We start from the raw sequence: 27,125 nt of genomic DNA on the forward strand, positions 1-27,125 counted from the left end.
TGAAGTTGAGTGCAGTATAATTTCCAGACTATAAAATTCATCCATGTTTAGCAGCTGAGGATATCTTGTTAGAAGGTAAGCTAGTGGCAGCAACCTGCAGGCAGCTAAGATAATGTGGTGTAGGTGCAGCCTTCCTGGTGATCTAAGCGGCTACTGGGGGACAGGGTGGAAAACCTAGAGGCATGCATTTGAACATGGGCCCTAGACCAATGGTTCCCCAAACCACACGCTCATTGGACTGCAGAAAGGATAGATCCCACTGAGTCGTCTTATGTCAGTGGGCTTGGGGCTTTCCATGGCTTTCTTCTCCCAGTTTCCCTTGGACTTCTTTCTAATTCTTTGTTCGGGACCCCTGGGGCACTGCTCTCCTGTCAAACTCTTTTATCATTATCTCCTCCTTCTATTGGCAATTCTCCTTCTATGCCTCCTATCAGTTCCTCAAGGCAGGGCACTGGCTCATCACCTGAATTGCAAATCTAGTGATCTGATGCTCTTTGCAGGCTCGGAGACCACTTTTTTCTTTCTTGATCATAGCTTACCTAGGAAGAGTAAGGAAATAGATACTTTTCCCCAAGGCATACTCCCGTTTAATCAAAGAAGACACAAAAAGGCACCAGGCCAAACAAAAAGGCTCCCTCTTTCAAGACCTTAACAAATTAAAACCCACATTAATTAATTCTCTGGCCTTTTAATTGTTCCTGGATTAAATACACTGGGGTGATTTTTCATTCCAGCCCAGGTTTTCACAAGCTCAGTAATTCACTTAGGGAATTCTGACATCACATATTTGGCCCTGCTAGTCAATGAAGTCAAAAGGAGTAACTCATTAGGAAGTAAGAGGTATTAATTAGACTTTTGTAAATTTACACTCATGAAAGATGCTAGCTCCATCCAGATTGCTGGAAGGAAAACCAGGCTCAGAGTTACTTGGCAAATAAGTAGTCAAGGTAGGCAGCGTGACAAAGTCTTGAAACAGATCTTTAGCAAGAATCCAGGGCCTATATTATACCCAGTGAATGCTGGTCCTCTTAAAGTTGTCACCTGAAGAGGCTGTATACAGATTCCAAGGATGCTGCCGGCATTCACAACGTTTCTAGGGCTCTTCTCTGGGAACTATCTTCACAGACATTTATGAAATATATGAGAAATATCATTCACGACTGTGTGGTCACACCTCACTTTTGGCCCTAACCATAGAACCCAGCTTGATCATCCAGTTAGTACATCGTAATTACCTCCTGATGACATTTGACTGATTCCAGAAACCTAATGCAAGCTCAAAGGACAAAGATGTCTCCTTCAGTGGGCAGAGTCAAGAGAACATGCTACAGCTGTCGAACGTAGTAACCGATGCAGCTACATGGAAAGCTTGATTATATTGAAGAAATCGGCACCCTTTCCATCTATTAATCCTGCTATGTTTGTTAAAAACAAATCTGTTCCATTCTTTTATCCACGGTTGTGCTTTGGCTTCATTCTCCTTTTGATTAGAAATAAATCCTAGTATCAGTAGTCCTGGATACGTTTTTGAGAGTTTTCTTAGTGCGTAAAGATGAAAGGCCCAGGTACCAAGCTGAAATGCCCCCCTTTTTGTAGCTCCTCCCAACATGTGATCTTTCACTGACTTCTCTAATGGAAATAGTTCTGCTGATGCGTAAGGAAATAGATTCGTATGTCAGTGCCTTCAAAGGTCCATTAAACATAACGTTATTTAAAAGCACATTAACTATCCTAACCAGTGTCAGACAACACCAGGGAAGTGCAGGAGTTTGAAGACTAATGCAGAGTTTCAGGATGCTGAATGAGAATGTAAATCACAGCTCTCACTAATTAAAACTTTCGCCCTTTGATTGCTCCTGGATTAAGTTCACTGGGGTAATTTTTCATCCCTGCCTGGGTTGACACAAGCCCAGTAATTCACTTTGGCATTCTGACGTCACTTGCATGGCTCTGGAGTCAAGAAAAGTATCTCATTAGGGAGGGAGAGGTATTAATTAGACTTTTGTAAATAGTGACCGTGAGGGATGCTAGCCCCTGATTTCACCCAGACTGTTGAGAAGAGCACCACGTGGACAGATGGAAAATTGGGGTCCTTGTTCTAAGCCATCACACAAGTCCCTCAATTGATTGGTATGCCTCGGTTCACACAGATGAAACATGGGGTAAAACAAGACAATCTCACTACCTGACTTCACAGACTAATGATGGTGATAAATGGGAGATGTCAGATGACAACAATTTAATTATTTTATAATTAATATGTGCTAATGATTCTGATTTTATACTCGTTATAGCAGTCGAGGACTTACTGTACAAGTTCACAGCTGTCCTCTACTATTGTTTCAACAACAACCCACTTACCACCTGCTACAGGCAAAGCTCGAGTGATCCAAAAATATTATGTGCTCTCGACTCTCAAAGAAATTACTGAGTTGTAATATTAAATTCTAGGACACTCAAATGAGCCCTCTCCCTTGCCCCTTGCAGCTCGGTCATGGTACATTTAGGAGCAATAAAAGAATAATTCGTTCATAATAGTCTGGTTTTGTGCAACCTTTATACACTAATAGAAGTCCTCGCCTGTGCCCACTATATTCAGGCTTTTCCTTTCTCTGCCAGTCTTGGACTTCTTTGCCCAGCTGCCTGGATGCCCTCTATCTACGTGTCAGCTCTCCTTGTGGGTCATCTGGAATAGAAGCTGAGGACAGGTCCCTTGGGGATCTCAGCAGTAGGGGAGGGGAGGAGGGGTTTGGATGAACCCTCCAACTTATTACTTTCTCCACGGACGAAGCAGGATGATGAAAAGGAGAGCCAGGGAGCCAGGGCTCATTTGGATGGATAAGTTCTGCTATGTTTGTAAAGCAAGCCTCATTACCTCATAGCGCTGCTTAGCTTAATGAAGGCCCTTGCTGAATAAACAATCGGACCTAGAGGCAATATGAGCATTCTGGGCCCATGAAGGGCACCCTTTGTTGGGGGAGGGGGAGAATAAATGGCGTGTGATGGCTGAGGGATCAATACTTCTCTGAATGAATTTCATCGTAAGTGACACCCCTTTGGGATAAGGAAGGGCCAACTGGAAATTGTTCAAGGTTATCAACTAAACAACAGCATCTAGAGTATTCAGGTGAAACATTTGAAATGTAAACCGGTGATCATACAAGAAACTACAATGAAAATTGGTTGCAACCTGCCCAGACAGAGGGCACCGATAATTCGACATTTCCGAGAATCCTCGTACAAATTTTCAGTCGAGTAACCAGACCCATCAGAGGATAGCTTTGTTTTGATTACAGAGAAGACTTCTGAAATACAAATTCAAGCTGCTTCTGATGACTTTAGCAGAGTATAAAAGCCAGGGGATGGGGCTGGGGGGAAACCTTTCTCCTAGACTTCACAAGAGTCAAAAAACAAGAGAGCTCTAGAAACCCATGAAAAATGGCAAGATCTCCAAGATAAAATGTAATTGGAAATGTAAGGTCATAATTGCATGAAACTATTGATTAGAAACATAGAAACTAATGGGAAAATTACAAAGTACAGTACTCAAAATAATCTAGTTCAAAGAGGCAGTGATGGAAATGTGAAGCTGAAAGGCCGTTGACCCTCTCAGCTAGGAGAATAATCTCAACTAGGCACAGAATCCATCCTTTTCTCTTAGCTCTAAGCGGCAGCTAATACAGTTGCTTGGGAAAGAGGCAGAAAGCAGAAAACTGCCTTAACTGTATGGGCTTAAATGACAGCTAGTCAATGCAAAATATGTCTTTAAACTGCATGAGAAATGATTCATAGGTTGAATGTCTCAAGGTGTAAAATGTGCCTTCCTGACCTTCCAGGGCCGATCCTCAGCTCCTTCACTTATCTCCTGAGCCTCTGTCCCAAGCCAGGATCAACCCTCCCTCATCCTTAGCGACGAGATCCAGGAAGAAGCTTTAGGTGAGTATTTAAATTCCTGCTTGAATCCCATTATTCAAAAGCGCCCTTGGAAAGCCCAGCTTTGTATGGCATTTTGATGGGAGATGCCACAACAAATAGACGAGTAATAGCCAGAAATCAGTACAAACAACTGCCTGTCCCAACAACCTAAAAACTGTTGCTATTAGAGGTATTAGAATCTACACCTTTTTTTAAGTCAAAGTGCTGACTTAACCATTCAGGCTTAAGCTACAGTTAATCAATACCAAATGTGTCCTCAAATGGCCGGCAGACCCCAGATTGCTTGCTGGTGGTTATATGAAGCAGGTCATTACAAAGGGCAAATGATAAAATTTCCGCTTAATCTCATCTGGGATTATTAGGATATTTAATATTACATTTTAGAAAATTTAAACATCTCACGTACCTCTACAGAATACAATTTACAGTTAGACGGTCAGCACAAGATTCCATTTTTCTAATTTGATTCTAAAAGTATGGTGGTTAACAGTGTAAGTCACTGAATTAAGTTCTATTGAACCAGAGTGTCCCAGGGTCTAAACTCCCCTCTGGTTAAGAGCTGGGGCTCAGAGAAAGTTATTTAACTCTTTCAGATCCGGAAGCTACTTCTATTTAAAGCAGGAGTTGACAAACGTTTTCTGTAAAGGACCAGATAGTAAATATTTTTGGATTTGCAAACTTTGGTGCTGCAACAAAAAAGCAGACACAGGCAACACGTAAACAAATATGTGGCTACATTCCAACAAAACTTTCTTTACAGACTTTGAAATGTGAATTTCATATCATTGTGAAGTGTCACAAGATATTTTTCTTAATTAAAAAAAAACATTTGAAATAAAAACCATACTTATCTCACAGGCCATGCAAAAACAAAACAAAACAGAAACGAAAAAACCCTGCAATGAACTGGATTGGCTTCGAGGCTGTAATTTGCCGACCTCTGAATATAAAACCCACATCAGCAACTTCCCTAGGACATTAAAAGAGTCTTCAGTTTCCCAAGGTACTAACTTCTAAGTAGAAAGCTCAGAGAGATTTAGGTGCTTTATGTTCAAATAGCAGCAGTTTACCTCAGTGAATGTATGAGTTTGGAGAAAAAGAGACATAATTTTTGTAAGTTCCAATCTCATACAGAGGTTTCTCCTCACCTCTTCCCTTCTCCCTTTCTCAGCCTCTTGCCTTCACCTTCTTTCTTTCTTCCATTTTTTTTTTTTAGTAACCACAGTTCCTTTTCACCGTGTTTTTAGAACTCAAGAGCAGTATCTGGAAATCCATTATCAGTATTTATTCCTGACCTAGGATCTTCCACTGACGTGTCTCCCAGAACTGCCCACTGGATCTTAAGTCCATTCCAATTCTGTGGTAGTGTTACTCACACACAGAACGTTTTGATGTTTTTATTCACAAATCTTTTTAGAAATGACAGGAACAGGGACTTCCCTGGTGGCGCAGTGGTTAAGAATCCGCCTGCCAATGCAGGGGACATGGGTTCGAGCCCTGGTCCAGGAAGATCCCACATGCCGCGGAGCAACTAAGACCGTGCGCCATAACTACTGAGCCTGCGTGCCACAACTACTGAAGCCTGTGCACCTAAGAGCCCGTGCTCCACAACAAGAGAAGCCACTGCAATGAGAGGCCCGCGCACTGCAACAAAGAGTAGCCCCTGCTCACCGAAACTAGAGAAAGCCCGCGCACAGCAACAAAGACCCAATGCAGCCAAAAATAAATAATAATGACGGGAACATAAAGTAAAACCTTCCTCAGTCCCTTTTTTTTTTTTAAAAAAAAAAAGCATTCAAACTCCACTTCAGAAAAGAGATCCCATGTACAACACACTATCATTTAAAACGCCACCGATAAAGCCATCAACAACACTGGCAGTTGCAGTCAAGATGCTATGGTGGGGAGATCAGCTCAGTGCTTTGTGACCACCTGGAGGGGTGGGATAAGGAGGGTGGGAGGGAGGGAGACGCAAGAGGGAAGAGATATGGGAACATATGTATATGTATAACTGAGTCACTTCGTTATAAAGCAGAAACTAACACACCATTGTAAAGCAATTATACCCCAATAAAGATGTTAAAAAAAAAAGATGCTATGGTGAACAGCACTGTGCACACTGTAAAGTGCTACATGCAAGTGTTAGTGATAGTTGGTGGTATTATTATGTCAAGTGTCAAGGATGCTAACGCGTCAACATGAATTTTTGTGAAAGAGTCAGAGTTATTGCTGGGCTACTGGAATTGTCCCCAAGCAGCCGATGAAGGCCTGCTCTCATCTAATAAAGTGAAACACCTGGGTTATAGACCCGATTCTAGCTCCATTTCTGCTGAAGACTAGCTGAGGACAAAGGGTAATCACCTAACTTCCATGAGCCTTCCTCCTATTTTGTAAAATGGAAGGGTTTGGAAAGGTCCTGAAAGACCCTTCCACATTACAATTTCTAAGCGTTTTAAAAATGATGACAAAGGACGAAAGTGAAGCTTGCTACCTCAATGTCAGAAAAATGATCAAACAATAAACACTTCTAGCTGCTCCTGTCTGGCTGTCACTGGGCATGATGGGAACAGAGGAGGTGCTTTTCTTGCACAGTCAGTTGCCTCATTTGCCATAATTGTCTGGTCGCTGCCACTCTTTCCAAAACAAAATTTAGATCTGACTTATAAGTTATGACTATTTATTACACATCTGGAAGGTTAAGCGCAGTGAGGTCCCAGACAAGAAAAGGTCAATAAGCCCTAAGGTTGTTTTACGGGAATACGTATCTCGATGGGCTGTAGCATTTGAATGCCTTTGGCCTAGAATAAAACCCTTCAGGATGAAAACTACTTCCAACAAATCACTCAAACAGCAACAGTCTCTGAGGGATTCTTCTCTTTAACTCTTCTTCATCTTGAACTCTAGGCAGTGTCTCCTCAGTTCCTTTAAAAGTAAACCCCTTCCCCTTCACCAGGCGAATTTTAATAAGTTGCGTATTTTGAACAGTTCCACACTCCCTGGGTGTCTTAGTCTGACAAGGCCCAGCAGGACTGCTCCACATGTGAGGGATAAAGGCATGGCTCTCTGACTTGTGCACGGCTCAAAAGCACTGGCTCAAACCCATTGGGAGATGAACAACAGAAGCATCTGTTTCCAGGTTTGTCCCTTGGGCTGGGGGCGGGGGGTAGCTGGTTGTTTATAGAACAATTTATGGTTACAATTTCAACGGCTGATTTACCTGATTTCTTAATCCAACTCCTAATCACAGATCAAACACGGGTTCCAATAATGAAGTAATTTTAGGCATGATTACAAACAGCCTCCTACTGAAGGCTTTTGCCTTGGAACAAGGAGCTCTCACCCCATGCTCAGCATAACACAGATCAGGACAAGTGATGGGATTGCAGCATTGACCCACCCCATTCTACCCTCCGGACTCTTGAGCTATTATCATCTTTGGACAAAATGGCTATTTCACCCCTCCCTTGCTGGATCTCCTCAGATGGCTCTCTATTGCCTACCAATCCAGGTCTGCATCTCAGCCTGGCTTCCGAGACCCTCCATGATGAAACCCAGCCTCACGCATCTTCTAAAGGCCACACCACTGTCCTTTCCAGATCCTCTACGCTTGTGTTTGCTTCTGGGCCTTTACAAAGCGGCTTCCTCTGCCTGGACTGCCCTGCTCCATCTCAGCCTCCCAGCAAACTCCAGCTTCTCTTTGAAAACCTACAGTGGTTGCCTTTTCCTTGGTGTATTCTTCTCCACAGTCCTGGGCAACATCAATCTCTTCCTCCAGGCTCCATTTTGTTCAAATCTGATTATATCGCATTTAATAAGATTTCTCTACACTTTATCTTTATGTCCAACTTTTGTGGACGGTGGGCTCTTTTGAGGATAAGTGGACTGTGTTTCATCTTGGCATTTCCCCCACCTCCTTTACATACAGGCCGATTGGCCCTCAGCAAATGTTTTCTGAATGAGTCTGGACGGCATATAAGTGTTTAGTATGTCTTTGATTTATAGCAGAGGGAGTCAGAGAAAAATCCTCTCGTGCAGGACTATGAAATGACCTCAAAGGATGGTAGAGTGACTACCTATTCTGGGCCATCCTCGTGATACTGTCTTTCTTCCCATATAGCTGAATGTCTCGCATGATAAGCATGGCAGACACCAGGGCAGCCCCTAGGGGCTGACCCTAGGAATAGGTTACAAATCACAGTCACTTGCAGGAACTAGAGGGTTTGAAGTCTGTAACTTGGACATCTGCAGGCTGACCTGGCTTCAGGGCAATGATAGAAATGGGAGCAGTGTCTTGCCGAGATTTCCCAGCCATCGGCTTAGAGGTTCCTGTAAGCCCACGCTGCAGAAGTGACCTTCACATACTCCTCAGACAGCAAAGGAGGATGGCATTCACTGTTGGTGTCAACAGGCTCTAGGAATAAAGGGTTTCAGGGAAGACCAAGGTTCTCTAACTGGTGTTTAGGGAAGGAGCTCAGAGGGCAGAGCCTGAAAGGAGCAGCAGTATATAAACAGAACGGCCATGCTATGCTTGTGCTTTGAACTTCAGCACCACTGTTAAATAAAGGAGGGGAGATAAAGAAGGCGAAGGCTGAACCCAATTAAAATCATTGGAGGAATCTACATTAAATGTATTTTTTTTACCACCAGCTGAGTGTAAACTATATGAACACTGCTAAAAACATTAAGATTTTGCTTAACCCCAAGGATAGCTTTTGAGTTTAAATAACTCTTCCAGTGTCTCTAAAAGAGGGATTTTTAAAGGAAAGTGAGCTAGTTAGTACACAAGCAGAGATTGTCTTACCTCCTTAAGAGACCTAAGATGATCTCAGCCTCTACCTGCCCATCCCCGTGTGCCCCGAAAACCTCTAAGTCACGTGTTTAACACCATATCATGTGTCAGTACTCAGGGAACGGGTCTGCAATGAACGCACAGGTCTTATTTTACAATCATGTTCCCTGAAGAAGACTGACGCAGCCATCCAACATTCATTTAATGTGTTTTAATGGAATCGATTGTTTAAAAATAAGACTCCTGCCTTCATTCCACAAACATTGACTGAAAACCTACTGGGTTTCAGGCACTAGGCCGGACACTGGAGACACGATGATGAATGAGACAACAGCGCTGAACTCCACAGCACACAGTCTAGTAAGGGATGCAGATGGTTAGAAAATAACCCATCTCTTCTTCCACCATTTGACTGAGCTGCTCTCTTAAGAGATCATCAGTGACGGCCTGCTGGCCAAGTCTAGTGACCTCTTTTTAAGAATCAGCCTTCTTGGCAATCTTATTCCTGTGACATCTGAGGAAAGACCTGATTGAATTTAAACACCAAGCCCTGCAAATATCTAGAGGAAGAGCTTTCCAGGCAGAGACAAGAACAAGTGCAAAGGCCCTGAGGTAGCAGCAGGCCTGGTATGTTTAAAGTGAAGCAAGGAGACGGGTGTGATCACAGAAGGATGGGCACAAGACAGAGCAATAAAATATGAGGTCAGTGAGAAAAGAGGGGCCAGGCTATTGCAGGCCTTTGCAGGCCATGGGGAGGCCTCAGTCTTGTATTCTTTGTGAGATGAAGTGCCACTACAGGATTTTGAACAAAGGAGTGACAAAACCTGAATTAACATTTTCAAAGGATCTTGATTTCAGCTTGACTGCTGCGTGGAGAACAGGCTGTAAGGGAGCAATGGTGGAAGCAAGGGAACCAGCCTTTGACAGTGACCCATGTAAGAAATGATGGTGGCTTGCTATGGAAAACAGTATGGATGTTCCTTAAAAAACTAAAAAGAGAGTTGATCTCACCATATGATCCAGCAATCCCACGCCTGGGTGTATATCTGGAAAAGATGAAAACTCTAATTCGAAAAGATACATGTACCCTAGTGTTCATAGCAGCACTATTTACAATAGCCAAGACATGGAAGCAACCCAAATGTCCATTGACAGATGAATGGATAAAGAAGATGTGATATATGTGTGTGTGTGTGTGTGGGTGTGTGTGTGTGTGTGTGTACGAATATTACTCAGCGATAAAAAAGAATGAAATATTGCCATTTGCAGCAACAGGGATGGACCTAGAGATTGTCATACTGAGTGAAGTAAGTCAGTCACAGAAAGACAAATATCATATGATATCACTTATATGTGGAATCTAAAAAAGTGATACAAATGAACTTATTTACAAAACAGAAACAGACTCACAGACACAGAAAACAAACTTATGGTTACCAAAGGGGAAAGGGGGTCAGGGAGGGATACATTTGGAGTTTGGGATTGATAGATACACACTACTATATATACAGTAGATAAATAGCAAGGACCTACTGTATAGCACAGGGAACTATATTCAATATCTCGTAATAACCTATAATGGAAAAGAATCTGACAAAGAACAGATATATACGTATGTATGTATGTATGTATAACTGAATCACTTTGCTGTACACCTGAAACTAACACAACATTGTAAATCAAGTATACTCCAGTATAAATAAATAAATAAATAAAAAGAAACGGTGTCTTGGAAGAAGATGCAGAGGAGATGGTGGTGAGGGAGGTCAGATTCCAGATCTATCCTGAAGGCAGAGCAGGCAGAATTTGCTAATAGATTAGATGTGGCCTGGGAGAGAAAAAGACACATGAAAGATACTCTGAGGCCTTGGGGGAGTAGAGGTGCCACTTACTGAGGTGGGAAAGATTGTTACAGCAAGAAGTTTTGGGGGAAAGTCAGGAGTTGGTTTTGGGGCAGGTGAAGTTTGAGATACCAATTAAGCTTCCAGTGGCAATTGGGGCTGAGAAGTTGGCTCTACGAGTCTGGAGACCAGGGGAGAGTTCAGGCCGGCGATGCACATGGAAGCCAAGCCTATCCTCAGCCTTCCAGCATCCTCTCCAAGCAGACTCCACGTGCCTCAACTGACGTCCTCAGCCACATAGTGTAAGAACAACCTTGCCTGAAGCCAGCCTGGCGTCCTCACGCATCTTGCTCACCACCCTGGCCTTTGTTCTCAGGACTTGTTTGGCCTGATAAAGCGGGAGTTCTAGTGATGGCAAAAGCTGCTTAAGAAAGTACGATATTGATGGGCGCGATGCAGATCCTGTTTCCCTGACGAGCTATCTTTCACTGAAGAAACACATTATTGATGAGATTTCTTTTCTTCTAACATGTACAAGCAGCAGAATATGAAGATCTGGATAACTTCAGACTGGAGTCCTAGATGCCACAGAGAGACCAACATTCAATCAAATTCATCTGGAGGGGGACCTACCATCAGGCCATGCACCCTCAATTTAAACTCTTGGGCTGTTATTTTAGGGGGAGTTGGTAAATTGTAAGCAAAGCAAAAAAATCACAGTGTTTTGTTTTTTGCATAAACCAACAAAAGTGAAATCAACCACATACTACAACCTGTCTGGAGCCTCATTTTTTGCTGCACTCAATTTGTCTTCTAGGTACCTGGTTAGCCCCTTACTAAAGTCATTTGCTGGCTGCTGGGAGCTTGACAAGTACTAACTATTCTCCTCAGCTCCCCAACCCTGCAAACTAGATTCACAAAATTAAAAGTGGTAAAATTGGAAAGCCTGGAGAACACAATGTGTTCCAAATTATCCACAGAGCTTTAGAAACACAGACAGGTATGCAGACAGAGCTGGGCATGAAAATGCATGGTAGGTTATTTGAGTTTCCTCATCTCAAGTGGTACTAGCCCCTCCCTACACGCCCTCCCCCCCATAGAAGGTTCTGTTGGGGGAGCTGAAGTAATGGTCATATGTACAAAGGCTGACATCTGAGTTCTCCTTCCATTTGGGTATGAGAGGTCATTTACAGATCCTCACATAGCTACTCTTCTGAGCCTGTAGAGGAAAGAAAGACGGCCATACCAGTCAGAAAACGACTCGACAGTGGCCCTCAGAGGGCTAGGCCAGTGCCAGGAAAAGGAAAGCTGCCAGTTCCTCAGATCATCATGGCAGTATCAAAAGTGAAAAGAGGATTCTGCGGATCTGGCTGGTCCGCTTTGTAATTCAATGTCCATTGGCCCACCCTAATATTGGCCTTATCCTATTTTTGTGAAGCCAGCAGACGCATGTTTGCAGTCAGTCTGTCTGTCTGTTTGCACACCTGTCTGTGTATATTTTCTACCTACCCACCTGCCTGGCCTTTTCATTTCCTTAGCACCCAAAAGTAGAACTAGAGAGTTGGTAAGTTCCATAGAGTCGCCTTCTGGCACAACCCCTCGTTTTACAGATGGAGAAACCGAGGCCCAAAGAGAAGTGACTGAACCAAGGTCTCAGAGTGATTTTAACAGCAGAATCAGAATGTTAATCCCAAGTTGGCTGATTTTCAATTCTTGGTCTTCGTCCATCTCTGACTCAGCCTCTTGCTGCTTTGTTCGTCTTCCTTTCTTTAAAAAAATTTTTTTTAATTGAAGTATAATTGATTTACAATGCTGTGTTAATCACGGCAAAGTGATTCAGTTATTCACATATCCTGTGATAAACCATAATGGAAAAGAATATAAAAATAAATAAATAAATTTTACAAAACGTCTTCCTTTCTTTATCTCTGCATTTCTGCTCCTCTCTACGTCTTTGTCTCTGTCTCTCGTACACACAAGCCTTGGGAAATTAATCTTGGTTTGGCACCTGCCTTACTTTTGCAACATTTTCTCACAAATGCTCACATCCCTATAACATAAATACTTCGTCAACCCCCATCAATTTACTGCATTGTCTCAGCTCCAAGCTTCGGTCATGTCTTGGTAATATCTCCTTTTGCTAAAAAGGCCAAACTAAGCACCTTTATTATGCCACAGATGTTGCTTTCACCTGTGGGATTATTATAACTCAGAAATATCTCAAGGCTAGTTACTTGAATTAATTTTTATGATACCTCTTCTACCCCCAAGTTGACCCTGACCTTAGAGTATTTAAAATACTGTGCCTATTTCCCCATGGCAAATTGAGAATCCACTTTTAATTTGATCCATACTTTTCCAGTGTAACTTGTTGAGAGTTAAAAAAAAAAAGAAAGAATATTGCTTGCTTTTTCATCCCCAATTGAAAAAATAACACTATAATCTATTGCATATTATACACAAAACAGCTTTCAACTTGAAAAGTCACAAAAACAGAGAGAATACTCTCTAGAGGTTTCACAAATCCTGGAGAATGTGACTTGCCACTTTCTGTTTTCTTTGAATTTATATGAGAAAGGAAATGAGCATATTTCTTTGTGACGGATATGGTTTCCAGTTGTTGTCTGTTTTAGATTATAAGCTCCCAGAAGACAGGGCTGTCTTAATCCTCTGCTCAGTGGCTATTTAGCGTTTGATGTAAACAGGCAATGAATCTGCTTTTGCCTCAGCTGCAGTTGCTGCTAGAAATGGAGCTGGTGTTGCAAAAGAAAAAAAAAAAAGAAAATCAAGGCTGGCTTCTCACAACAGGTCAGCTGAGGGTTACTCTGACCCAGTCTGATTCTGCATTCAAGGACAAACTCTAGAATATTCCTTATAAACTCCACTTATTTTGAAGCTAGATTTCACAATTCTACCTGCCTTTAAAAATTGGCAAATAGATTTTGTAAAATTGAAGTATAGTTGATTTACAAGGTTGTGTTAGTTTCAGGTGTACAGCAAAGTGATTCAGTTATACATACATATATATCTATTTTTTCAGATTCTTTTCCCTTATAGGTTATTACAAAAGTAGAGTTCCCTGTGCTATAGAGTAGGTCCTTGTTGGTTATCTATTTTATGTATAGTAGTGTGTATATGTCAGTCCCAAACTCCAATATGTATGCAGGTGAATCATACCAAGTCTGCAAAGAGATTTATTTCAGGTAAAGAACATGAGCATACCTGCTCCATCACTTGCTCTCATAGAATAGTTCCCTCAGTCGCTTCTGACCCAATAGCCTCAACCTGGCGCAGACTCTTTAAGGTACTAACCGTGTACCTTTATATTAGCATGCGCCATATTCCGTCACACATTTATTCCTGTCTCCCCAGTTCTACTGGGCGTACCATAAAGGTAGCATCTCTCTCTGATTCACCTTTGTGCCCTCAGTGCCTGGCACAGTGTCTGGCAGAGCAGTTGCTCAAGTAGACACCCCCAGAGCAGATCAATGCTTTTCAAAGTGGGGGGCTAAAATGACACTAAAGATGCAATTAAATGGCAATCATTGGCTTCCTCCCATTTTACAAAAGCATCTTTATTAGCCCTCTTTACTGAGGACACAATCAAGATTTCTAGAACACATGGAATCACTAAAGAGAAGTGGACACCACTTACGTTAGCACGGGAAGGAGCACACAAAGGGTTTTCGGTTCTCCTATCATGGCTTCCTTCATCCGTTCATCTTAACATTGTTGCTTATAAACATTTTCTTTTTTTTTACAGTCAAATTGATTATATCTCATCAAAATGGTACATTAGCATTCTACAGATTTATTTGATACAAAATAGCATAAATGAAATTTCATTTTATTGGGGCTAATAAAATGAAAGGACTAAATTATAAGCTGTCATCACCAAGTTTCATGCATTACAGCTGTATTACACAGTATGAAATATCTCAATATTTATTTTATATCCCACTCCCAATCCTAGGATAATTTTTACCAACACAATAGTTAAAGTGCATTTGCCAATGATGACAAGGATTAACCAGAATAAAAGAAAAGCAGGGAAATAGACACAGTGCTATTGATAGCGAAATAGGCCTAAATAATCATTGAAGGACAGTACCCATTGCTTGACTCCTTTCACTGCATTTAAAAACAAAGACGCGTAGGGCTTCCCTGGTGGCGCAGGAGTTGAGAGTCTGCTTGCCGGTGCAGGAGACACGGGTTCGTGCCCCGGTCCGGGAAGATCCCACATGCTGCAGAGCGGCTGGGCCCGTGAGCCATGGCCGCTGAGCCTGCACGTCCGGAGCCTGTGCTCCACAACGGGAGAGGCCACAGCAGTGAGAGGCCCGCGTACCGCAAAAAAAAACCCCAGAGAAGTGTATAGCACTACTCAGCACAGAATGTATTTTTATTGGCACTCAAAAAATATTACATTAAGTACATATAACCCTCATTTGGGACCAACACTATTATCCATCAATTTGATCTTCCATATGAGACCGGGCTCCATGTCATTTTTGATGTTTCCAAAAATCATGTCCACCCACAAAGGATAACATTTGTCCCCAGTGAGTTTATTCCAAAGATGACCCATTCCCTATCTAGCACTCTGCTTATTTCTTTCACAACACCTATCACAATCTGGACGTGCTTTATTGACTTGCTTACTTTGGATGGTCTGTATCCATCACCAGAATGTAAACTCCCTGAGAGCTTTACCTGTCTTATTCAATTGTCAAATCCCCAGCACTAAGAATAGTGCTGGCTTATGGGAGGTGCTCAATAAATATCTCTGTAATGACTGAACAAATTAATTACAAATAGATCTTCAACTACAGTACTAGACAATCACCAAGCTGGAGGTCCCCTCCTGGCTCCCCCAAATCTACTGATGGCCATCACCTGTTTCCTTCAGTCTCAATATGACTGAGTGCCAACCACATTTGATTGCAGGCCATGAAAAGAAGTGAACGAGAGTGCCTATTGCAAAGAGGTGGAACACCTCTTCCATGAGAAGAGGAAATCAGAGTTCTTGTGCTTGAGATTGCTATAGGACAGAAGGTTGAGAAAGGGGACCATCCCCTAGTTATTCCACTTTCACTGGGCACTCAGATTAGACATGCAGTGCTCTAGCACTCACGTTCATGGAGATTGAATTTAAAGTCGACCTCAAGAGTATTATTTTATTTATAAATATTTTACTAGCATTGTAAAATAGACACTGAAGGTGCTCATATAGAAAGGAATAAATGAGGCTTACAGAACTTTCCGGGTGGATGGCTTAACATGAGGTTTTACGATCACCGAGTATTAAACCACATGGCTCTTCAATGATATAACATTGTATGGTTTTCAGGGAATCTTCATTCAAAGCTCCTATCCTGTCATCCTATTTCATTTTCTCAAAAAACATACCAGCATTTAAAACTAATTAATTTTTTGAGGTTCTCTTAGTTTATTTCACCCTTATGAATTTCAGAAAACCCTCAGTGTTTCCCACATAACCAGAAATTGTCTCATCAATTAGTCGAGAAAGGTTATTTGAGCAAAAGAATATCCCAGTGACTATTTTCCCCTGCATAGGTTCAGAAGGTAGGCTATGGTCTAAAAGGTGTTTGGGAAAGCATCACATAATGTTCATTTCTTCCCTGTAGCTTTTATTCCTTTTCATGCAAACAAGCTGTAATGGGCTTAAGAAACTCTTTATTTTGCCTCATGCATCATCTCTGACGTTGTCAAATCAATTCATATGAAAAAATCACAGAAAGACTATGCACAGGCTCCTCATAAAGTCTTATGCACATTTACATGTTAATATAGGAACAATCAGTAAAGGCCACTAAGAGGCCCACTTATGCCCGTTTAGAATGACTCTGACATTCCACAGTTGTACATGAGCAGCCTTCTTTTAGGGCTCCCGAAAAATGAACAAGAATTCCCAGAGAGGGCTTCCCTGGTGGCGCAGTGGTTGAGAGTCCGCCTGCCGATGCAGGGAACACGGGTTCGTGCCCCGGTCCGGGAGGATCCCACGTGACGCGGAGCGGCTGGGCCCGTGAGCCATGGCCGCTGAGCCTGCGCGTCCGGAGCCTGTGCTCCGCAACGGGAGAGGCCACGACAGTGAGAGGCCCGCGTACCGCAAAAAAAAAAAAAAAAAAAAAAAAAAAAGAATTCCCAGAAAAGAGAAGGTAAACTGTGCCCCGTGGCGAGCAGAAATAAAGTTGGAAATTGTAAAAGCCATGAGAAAAAGACCAATGTGCAACCAAATGCCGTTTACACATGGTGTCTGGCATACCCAGGGCCCAAATTATGAAAGTTGAAAAGTTTTCAAACTGCATCAGGCCTTGATGAAGCCCCTTTATAATTCCAGTGTCTGGCTGATAAGGCGATGCTGAGCTGTCCAGAAAATCAACGGAGCAAATTGGATGGGCAGCCAATGAAAGTGAAGGGACAGGAAGCCCCATGGTGCCACAGTGACAGTCATTTTTTTTTCCTAGGTGCAATTTTAGAATTTCAAAGAAGGCTATTTGCCAAATAGGAAATATTTCAACTCTGGAAGGGGAACAGAAATAATCTAATAATTTCTACCTTGTAAAATAGTGTTCTCCATTTTATGTGCTCATAAGATCTCCTATGATATATAGTTGTACTACGAATGCTCTGGACGAGACAGTGAGACCAAACTAACAGAAGATATTGCACACACACACACAAACCATCTAGAAGAGTGAAACAGAAAGACAAGGCAGAGGCAACACACACCTGGAAAAGGATTCAAGGTATTGAGAACCTAAAATAAAAGACATTTAAATCTTTTGATGGAGAAAGGGCTAGAGCTGTAATTAAGAATGAGCATTAAAGAAATGATGTATACACTTAACCATGGAGCCCCAGTCTATAGCCACGATTCTTCCTGTCTTCATTTATTTCAACTGAATCTTGCATTTTAGGCTCTATTTCCAATCCAGCTACTCTCTCCTCTTTGTGACCCTGGACTAGCAGCTGGCCCGAAAGCCTCCAAAATAAATGCACTTTACCTATTCCTGAGGGATTTTGCCTCCTTTCATTGATAAACTTCTGTGAGAATAATGAACTACCAGTGCTGTGAACAGAAGTAGCACCCAGAATTAAACAGCAAAAGCAAGCAAACAAGATTCCCAGGTAGCACAGGTAATTCCAAATCAAGGCCCCAGACAGGATGCAGTTGACCTAGATCCTTGTTCTGAGTCTGCCACAAACCAGCTGTGTGTACTTAGATAAGTCACTGTCTTGGTGGGTGTCTATTTCCTCACCCGCACAACATTACAGCCTTTTAATGAGAGCCATACAGGAACTCTCTGTGCTATCTCCCCCACCTCTTTCCATAAGCTCTATTCTTCTTCAGTGTCAAGATACTGTGACGGTAAATCAGAGACGCACTTCTTTGGAGTTTCCAAACCCTCTTGGATCTTCTTCTTCGGACTCCCTGACCACAAAATCAAGCCCAACTTTTCTCTGGACTTTCAGAAGACTGAATTCCTAAAATCTAGTCATGGAGCTGATTCTTGTGTTTAGAACATGGCGAGTATCTGAATAATAAGTGGAATAGTAGCAACATAGAAGGGAGTTGCCAGTGGACTTCAGATGTTGGTGACTTTCTATGTCTTCCACCCTCTCCAAACCTGCGCTTCCTGCTTCCCCATCTTCTCCCACAAAGCCCAGTGCAGCAAATGTAGGGAAGGTGTGGGGAAGTTAGGGAAGGCAAGCTTTCCAGCTCCTACTTTAGTTCCTAACTGGGCTTTGGCCAGATGCTGAGGCAGACAGCACAGCCATGGCTGCAAGAACCCTGAGTGGCCCTCTAAGAGTTAAGATGCTTTTCTTGGCGCCTAACACACTAGTGGGCAACACCTATGCCATGTCATTTTGAAGCCAACTTAGACGCCTTCCTTCGTTTCAGTGGTATTTGGTTCTTTTTGGAGATTTCCTGTGGGCAGGCTGAAAAGACAGTGAATTTTCAGATATTCACATATAAGAAGTTGACAGTTACGTTGTGGTGTTGAATTGTTGCCCTCGCTGGCAGAGGTTAAAACAAGAAGCAATGTTTTAACTTCTTGTGACATTTACAAGAATTGTAGAGCTGGCTTTTGCTGGAAAACGTATGCTTAATCTACGCAGTTCTGATACACTGGAAAATGTTCCTACACATCCACTTTACAAAATTAAACAGAATGTTGGAAAGAGATCTTGGCCCACGTCTCTGAAAACAACTAATTGTACCACTTTAGAGCTAGAAAGAACCTAGGGATCATCTACTTGGAACACTGGTTTTATAGATGAAGAAACAGGCTCAGAGAAAGGAAGTGCTATGTCTAAGGCCGTATAGCAGGGAGACCCTTCTCTTCTGATCCTCAAGCCGGGGCTCTTCCCCCCACAGAAGTGGGCAAAACCAAACGCCACCACAATTACTAACCTTTCATGCCTGTGTTTTTCTTTCAACAGGTAGTTTGTCTTGAGTAACAAAAGTGCTTTGAGTAATCAAGTAGAATATCCCTAAGGGTTAGTAGGCTTATTTACATTCTATGACAGGGAAGTGGGTTAATCGGCCGAATTCTAATGCTGACAAAGATAAGAAAAGTATGCAACAGAAGTTTAACAGGGAGCATACTTTGGGTTATACTTCAGGACTAGCTAAGGGGAGGTGGTCCTAATGACAGAACGGCCAGGATCAGCAAAATTAGAATTGGTACTGAATCCAGGAAAGTATGAAATAGAGGAAACCAAAGAGCCCATACAAAGTGTTGGTGAAATCTGTACAAAACCAATAAAACAAAGAGTAAATTTCACCCTGATCACACTCCACCCATCCAGTCACTCTCTGTCCACTTTTGTTTTATTTTTTCATGACATTTATCACTCTCTGAGATTAGCTTGTATATTTGTTTATTTCCTGTCTCCCTCCAACACGTGTGCATGTGAGTGTGCACACTCACACACATACACCCAACATGGCCTTTAAGAAACACAAGAACAGAAACCTTGCCTGTCTTATTGTCCCCAATGCCTAGAACAGTGCCTGGAACATAGTAAGTGCTCAGTGGATATGTTTTGAATGAATAAATTTGAGAAAGGTAAAAAATGTTAGACTACAATTGAGGCAAACTGAGAATAAACACATCCAAGACTATAAATTCAAGGATGTTTTTATTATTCTTACTTCCAGTTAGAAAAAGAGAAGTAGGACTTCCCTGGTGGCGCAGTGGCTAAGAATCCGCCTGCCAATGCAGGGGACACAAGTTCGAACCCTGGTCCGGGAAGATCCCACATGCCGTGGAGCAACTAAGCCTGTGTGCCACAACTACTGAGCCTGTGCTCTGGAGCCCGTGAGCCACAACTACTGAAGCCCGTGTGCCTAGAGCCTGGGCTCTGCAACAAGAGAAGCCACCGCAATGAGAAGCCGGCGCACCGCAACGACGAGTAGCCCCCGCTCGCCACAACTAGAGAAAGCCTGCGTGCAGCAACAAAGACTCAACGCAGCCAAAAATAAATTAATAAAATAAATAAATTTTTTAAAAAAGAATAAGAGAAGTACATCAACGTCTCTAACTCATTTAGGGCAAGCGGAATGGGAATGCTGGTCAATATGTGCACCGTTATTAGGACAGCTTTTGTGCCATGAAGGTCCTGAAGGGGGTGCTGTCACCGTAAAAGGGGAGTGGTACCATCTACAGATCCATAGCAGGACTTTGGGGCATCAAGTTTGCTTTCCAAGATTACAAATGCAATGAGGGATCTTTGGGACCTGAGGGTAACCTTGAAGGGGACTTTGAAATGGACAGTTGTGTCCAAGAACACTTGGATTTAAGACTTGCAAACAAAGGGCCACGCCAAATTTCTAAAGAGGAAGCTGGGGTGCACCCAGGAAGGCAAGGAACTCACCCAGTTTTCTAGACCATTACAATTTGCAGGGTCTGATGACCTCCACATATTCCATAGGGCAGTAATTCAACTGGGAGGGATTGTACTTAATTTTGGGAAGGTGGGGAATAAGGTCACCCTCCTTCAAAAGGAATATTGTCCCCGGTGCTAATGCTATCAGCTAGGTCTGTAGCTTCTGTAAGAATAGTTCATTTAGAAAGAATTCTCCTAACAATACTATACACATTAACCAAGATTTGTCTATCCCTTTGCTCTAAGTTTTAGGTTAGACGTAATCATTCCTACTCTGAAACACCGAGAGCCAACTTGAAATGTAAAATCCCAAAGTAATTCAGTATTTGCTAAATTTAAAGGAAGGAATCAATTTCTAATTGGAATTTAGGCACATTCCTTTCCCACTTTAGCACTGTCTTTATTTCCCTTAAGTTCCTCTTTGGTCATTACGATTTTCAGCAGGGTTGTAGTCATTGAATAACCTGTCACACACTGCAGATATTTTGAGACCAAATTAAACTCTCAATGTACTTGCATATAACTAAAGAAAACTGTATTAGACACTTCAGGACAAAGACTCTGTATGTCTGTATTGACAGCCTGTTGCTCCACAGAGAGTGTGGCATCTAGTAGGTGTCCAGTAAATATTCGCAGAATAAATGAAAGAAAAAACCTATCTCCCCTCTGATAGAATTATTTTCACACATTCAAAATCTCAGGTATATCTGACCAGGCATGTGTGTACGTGTCTATTCCCACATGCTCATCCTTCAGGATGAAGACATTATCCGTCCTCTGGGCGTGTATGTTTGTATAACAAAACACCGAAGCAAGATTCACCATACAAACTGTTCCAAGAAAGATCATTTTAATTAACATTTCCTCAAACATACCAACATTCCAGCACCTAAAAACGGATCTCGATTTTCATTTAGGCGAGCTGTTCCCTCTTCCCTAGAAAACATACACCTTTGAAAGTTTCCATTGCCAATTTGTATCTCCAGTTCATAACAGAAATTCACAGTTAACTTGTCATGCTTTCCCTGGAAAGCTCGTTTGAACCACTTTGCTAACTTAGACTACTTTTACTTCTGCTCAGACGACTGCCCGCGACTCTTAATACTTCTTGAAGCTAGATTCCCCCATCTGCATTCCTGAGGCAGGATGACAAAAGCCAGACTACACTTCAGCCTCCTAGGATATCCTGCCCTGGAGATGCTCAGCAGGCAATTGGAAATTGGAGTTAGCCTGGAGCTCCGGAATAAGTTAATAATTAGAGAGGTCAATTTGGGAATCATTAGTGTAGAGGTGAAAGGTGAAGCTATGTCAGGAGATGAAATTACCCAGAATGAGAACATAGCAAGAGAAGAGAAGCAGATCAATGACAGGACCTTGGGAATTGCTTCATTGAAAGGGGCGGGGGTGGGGCGGTGAGGAGGAACGCTGTGTGTGTGTGTGTGTGTGTGTGTGTGTGTGTGTGTGTGTGTGTGTGATAACAGATCCAACAAAGGAAACTTAAGAAGTGTTGAGAAGAAGACAGGAGGTAAACCAAGATAACTGAGGAACGCTTTCAAGCAAGAGAAGATGTGTAAAAGTTCCATAACCTCCAAAGAGCTCAAGAATATTGAAGCCAGAGAGGCCACTGGATTTTGAAACGTGGTGGTCACAGATAGCCTTTGGGAAAGCAGTCTTTCGGGTGAACTCTGTGTGCCCATATGCGGATGTGAATAGGTGTATATGCACGTACACCAAACCACCATAAGATGAAATATTAGTATTGAAGGAGGCTGGTACTGGGTGTACCAGACAATGGTGGTAATAACCACTACCATTTATTGACTGTTTACTATGTGCCGGGAACAGTGCTAAGCACTCGATATGCCCGATCTCAGTTTAATCCTTGAAACAACTCTATAAGGTGTCTACGTTTTATATGTGAAGAAACAAAGTCCACAGAGGTTAAAGAAATGACTCAAGGTCACACTGCTAGAAAGTGGCAGCACCAGGATCAGACCTAAGGACAGTTTGACTCTAAAAGCCCATACTCTCAATCACTGAAGTAATACTTCCATATGCTGACCTTAGCAAGGTAATCTGTGCATGAGGGGAAGAGAGCTGATACATTGGTTGAGTGTCTCCTATTGCCAAGGGCTTTGCATAGGACATCGCCTTTCACATATATACCACCAACATCATGGCTATGTTTAGGCAAACTGTATAAAGGCATATTTTTAAAAATCTGATTCACTTTTTTGGAAAAAATAGTTGAAGCTGTATGATTCCAAAACAACCGGTTATAATTCAAATGTATTTACTACAATAGCTCCCAAGGGTTCGAAAGTTAAAAAAAAAAAAGTGTGGCATCATTGATTTGGTGGTTGTTACTGATATTCAAATTACTGACAAACTCATCTGAAAAGTGAGGGAATTTCACAGGATAATCTTAAAGGCCTCCTCCAGCCTTGACTTTTTATGATTCTCATACGCAGGTCTAATGTCAATAGTTTTAAAGGCATGGAATATGAAATAGAATGTAAATGCCGCAGCAGAACTGGTTTGTATGTCAGTATCCTTTTATTCCTTAAATTTATAGAATTTATAGGGCCCACTGTTAAAATATTATAAAAATAGTCCTTGGTTGTTTGTGGCATTGACTGCTAACTTAAGTAGAAGCTTGGAAACTCCATCACAAAACGATACCCTGAAAATCCAGCCAAATAATTTGCTTCCAACCAACTGCAGCCCTTATAATACGGCTGGCTATAGGAAAAAGAGAGAAAGAGAGAGTGGCAAACACTCCAGCAGTTAATGTTTTTGCTGTCTATAGAAAAACAAATGAGGTTCTGGTCTGAAACAATCAGCATCGCTGTTAATTGTGCATGTGTGAAGCAATAAGGCAAGGCGTTTGGGATGGCTCCCACTGACTGTTCCCTTCTCTCTCTGGATTAGAAAATCCATTCAGACAACTGAATAATAGCAAGTATTTATGCAAATTGTTAATTATGAGGCAGAGATAATCATAATCTTGTATATTTATAAAAGTGCATGTACAATGGGGATTACCAAATGAATTGTTGCTTTATTATTTTACTAGTGGTCGAAAAACATGCTAGCCTTGCAAATAGCTTTCATACATCATTCAGTCCACCAGAATTAAACATGGCCCCCATGGATGTTTACCAAAGCCAATTCTTTTCCATCTCACCACCTGTATTCCTCTCTTCCTTTCTCACAAACTAAGAGCAGGTATAAATGATTCTGATAATAACTTCTGGTCAAACTGATCAGCCCCATAATAAAAATAAAGAAATAAGTCAAGATTTGCTTTGTAACATAGCAAAACTGTTAGAGAGAGATGATTCTGGCATGGAGCAAATTTCAAAACAAAAATAAAACAAAATTCTCAATATCTTACCTGTGAAAGCCATTATAGGAATAATAGTCCCTAGGTTAATTGTCCATTATCTTAATGGTCATCCACTCCATTTTATTTTACAGATGAGGAGGTCAAGGTTCACAGCAGACATAGGACTTGAGCAAAGTCTCCCCACTAGTTAGTGGCAATACCTAGTACTCTTGCCACCATGACACATCCAATCTCTGATGCTTAAATGCCCTCCTATACTACTATTGTGTGATTAGCTGTCTATGTGTGTCTATACCATTTATCTCAATGAATTTTAATCTGACTATGGAATTAAACCCTGAATTTACTCTTCTTAGATGTCAAATAAATCCACTGAGGCCTTGACGGGAATATGGAAGGCCAGCTACTGAAAGCCAAACTGGGCATCTAAGATATGGTCGATCTGCTCTATTTTAATGAGTCTGCCCTAGTGGAGGAAACCTATAACCTTTGCTCTTCCTAAGCTATCTGGCTAGGGAACAAATGATGTAGGTGGGTAGGAAGAGAAAGTAGAGACACTGGTAAACCTTTATGGAGCCAATAAGCCTAGAATAGGCCAAATACGGTACTGGTGGGCAGGATGATCTTAGAAGACCACGTGCCAAGCAACGAGAGCCACATTTACAAAACGGCTTACAATTCTCACCGCCTCTTCAGCACTGATGGCAATATGATGTCACAGCTTGTGGCAACAGTCGTTGCCTGGAAAGACACTATTCTGTCGCATTCTCAACAGCCCCTCCCCCTGACAGTTAGGAACGTTCCTGTGTTTCATTAGACTTGCTCTGCTGCAGAGTTTATGTCACAGAGGCCCCTGGCCTATGGGATTACTCTACCTGGCAAGTCTACACATGTACATACTTTACAAGTCCCTGATATTTTCCAGTAATTGATTTCCCTTCAATAAAATGCTGACCTAGGTGTTCCCTAAACCACCATCCGGCCTAGTGACAGGCAGGTGGGCCTGAAGCACCATGGAGAAAACTTTGTTGATGGTGGGGTTTTCATAACAGAACACTCTACTGTGTCATCCAATTTCAGCAAAAACGAAAAGAAGCTAGTAACCTACTGCCCAACTGTCTGGGGTGCTGGCTCTGAACTTCCATCCCACTTCTGAACTAGGTCAGCTTTATAGCTGAGACTATAAGCTCCAGTAGTTTCAGCTGTTTTAAACTAAAAAAGAGCCCTGAAAAGAATCTGTCCAAGTGGAAACCAAACTATTTATTGTATGGAAATTAAACTGATAGGCAATGGCGGAGTCTATTTATTCTAGCTCACTTGGGTTCAGTTCGGCTAAAGATCCATTGTCACTTACCTTGCTGCATCTAGAATCTGAAAAATCCTCCACCTGTTAAAGGAACAGTAAAACCAGGTGCTAGCAAGAGCTTGGTAAGAGAGGAATTAAAATAATAAAAGTTTTCCATTTTGCTTTGATAACATATTTTTCCAGCTTTCCAAACCGCAAGGCAACAGCTCATGGATGGCTCCCCAACTTTGCTCCCCACTAGCTCCTCTCATGTAGTGGGGGATTATGAATCAGAGGGCTTAAAGGGGCAGGGCAGCACTGAGAGCCAAACCACTGAAGGGCTATGGGCTGAGAATGATAGATCCTCCACTCGGTCGTAACTAATTGCATGCCCCTTCACACATGCGATGGCAATCTAAGCAAAAAACAGAAGTCAATAAACCAAAACCCAGACCATACCAAACCAAGCACTATGGCATCCCTAAAACAGAAATGCCTGATTGAAAGAAGCTAGGAGGAATTTACAGGGATTTTTCATACCATCAGGGATATATGAAACACAAGTAACAAAAGGAAAAGAAAAGAAAGAATGATTAGACTTTGCGGATGCTTTTCAAACAGATGAAAATTCAAAGCACACAGAAAGTGATACATAAATCAGCACTAGTTCCTTCCACCCAAATGCAAGACATCCATCAAAGTAAGCAATGTCTCTCCATTTAAAAAATTACTCATCTGTTTTCATAACATATGTCTTAAGAGTCACAAAATACTAATTCTACTATGTGAATTTCTGATATCGGCAGGGACTGGGAAGTTGTGCACGGGTCAATTGCTAATTTGAGAGTTCAAATGGGCTCAGTTAGCTTTTTGTTTTACTATATTAAGCATGGGATATTATAATGTGGTAACACTTTTGTGCCCACAGCGAGTTATATGGCCTGGATATTTTCTTGAGAGAAGTGTTTCTTTACATCAAATATATCTGGAGGCTTTAGGAATGAGGTAAGAGAGACTTTTCATAGCACAACTAGCAGCAGAGGCCTTGCATCAGCATTTGAGAAGCAATATACAGCTCTTTTATCATCAGTTCTTGGCATGGCTAAGGCCCCCTTCCCTAGTTCTACGAGTTGTTAAGACTGGTGGAGAAGCAAGTGTTATGAAAACAAAAGTGATGTAGTTAATGACATCAGATCTGTTAGACAAGACACCTCCATTAGCTGACTCACCATCCAGGGTCCAATGTGATCCTCTTCCATTCCGGCCACAAGAAAGAAGTAATCTAGAGTATTCTGGCCTACCCCATGATTTAGTTTCCCTACACAGTGAAGAAAGGGTAGTACCCCTTCTACTGCACTCAGCTTCATGAACCAAATATAATACAACTTTGGGTGAAAAATAAAAACAACAACAACATGAAAACGTAAAGTTATATGTTGAATCGTAGTGCTAGAAAATTCCAAACTCAAATATGTAGCCCTTTCCAAAACTATAATTTTACTTTTGCTGCATTAATAGAAATCCTCAAATAATATAAGCATGTACATAATTTATGTATATTGATGTCTATGGGGACCAGAGCAAATTTAACTTTGCCTCTTGAGATTTTTTTAAAACTTTCTATGTAAGTTTCTCAACTGTCTATTAAAGTTTGCTCAGGGATTACACTTTTGGAAGCTCATTGCCTTACCTGGGAGTCCAGGTTGCCGGAGGTGGATTATTCAGTGGTGAGCCAGGAAGATGTTACAGGTGCACCAATCAAAAGGGTGGGCAGTCATCGGAAGTGAATCAAATGCCATGAGGAAAAAGATAAAAAGGAGAGGCATACTGATTAGAAAAAAAATGAATTAACTTTACAAGTCCACTTTACTTACACATACACACACACACACGCACACAGTCTTTGGAAAGGTTCTTAAATGGAATCTTCTTAAAAAGACCCTTTAATAAAATGAAAGGATAATTATGTAATGTGATAGAGGTGCTAATTATCACTATAACAGCAATCAT

The 27,125-nt window shown here is 41.8% G+C and overlaps 1 protein-coding gene across 3 annotated transcripts in view; it reads right to left on the reverse strand.

Annotated features, from left to right (window-relative positions):
- Positions 1 to 27,125, reverse strand: part of HS6ST2 (heparan sulfate 6-O-sulfotransferase 2) — a gene marked incomplete at its 5' end in the record, with an annotated part of 288,929 nt that overhangs the window by 52,381 nt on the left and 209,423 nt on the right. The window contains one exon of one of the 3 annotated variants that reach the window (XM_079911559.1): positions 25,185 to 25,217. The exons of the other annotated variants lie outside the window; for them this stretch is intronic. Coding sequence (XP_079767685.1) covers positions 25,185 to 25,217 — 33 coding nt within the window. The remainder of the gene's footprint in view (positions 1 to 25,184; positions 25,218 to 27,125) is intronic. 3 annotated transcript variants of the gene reach the window in all.

The sequence above is a fragment of the Stenella coeruleoalba genome (assembly GCF_951394435.1).
Source record: "Stenella coeruleoalba genome assembly, chromosome: X".
In the NCBI taxonomy this organism is placed as follows: domain Eukaryota; kingdom Metazoa; phylum Chordata; class Mammalia; order Artiodactyla; family Delphinidae; genus Stenella; species Stenella coeruleoalba.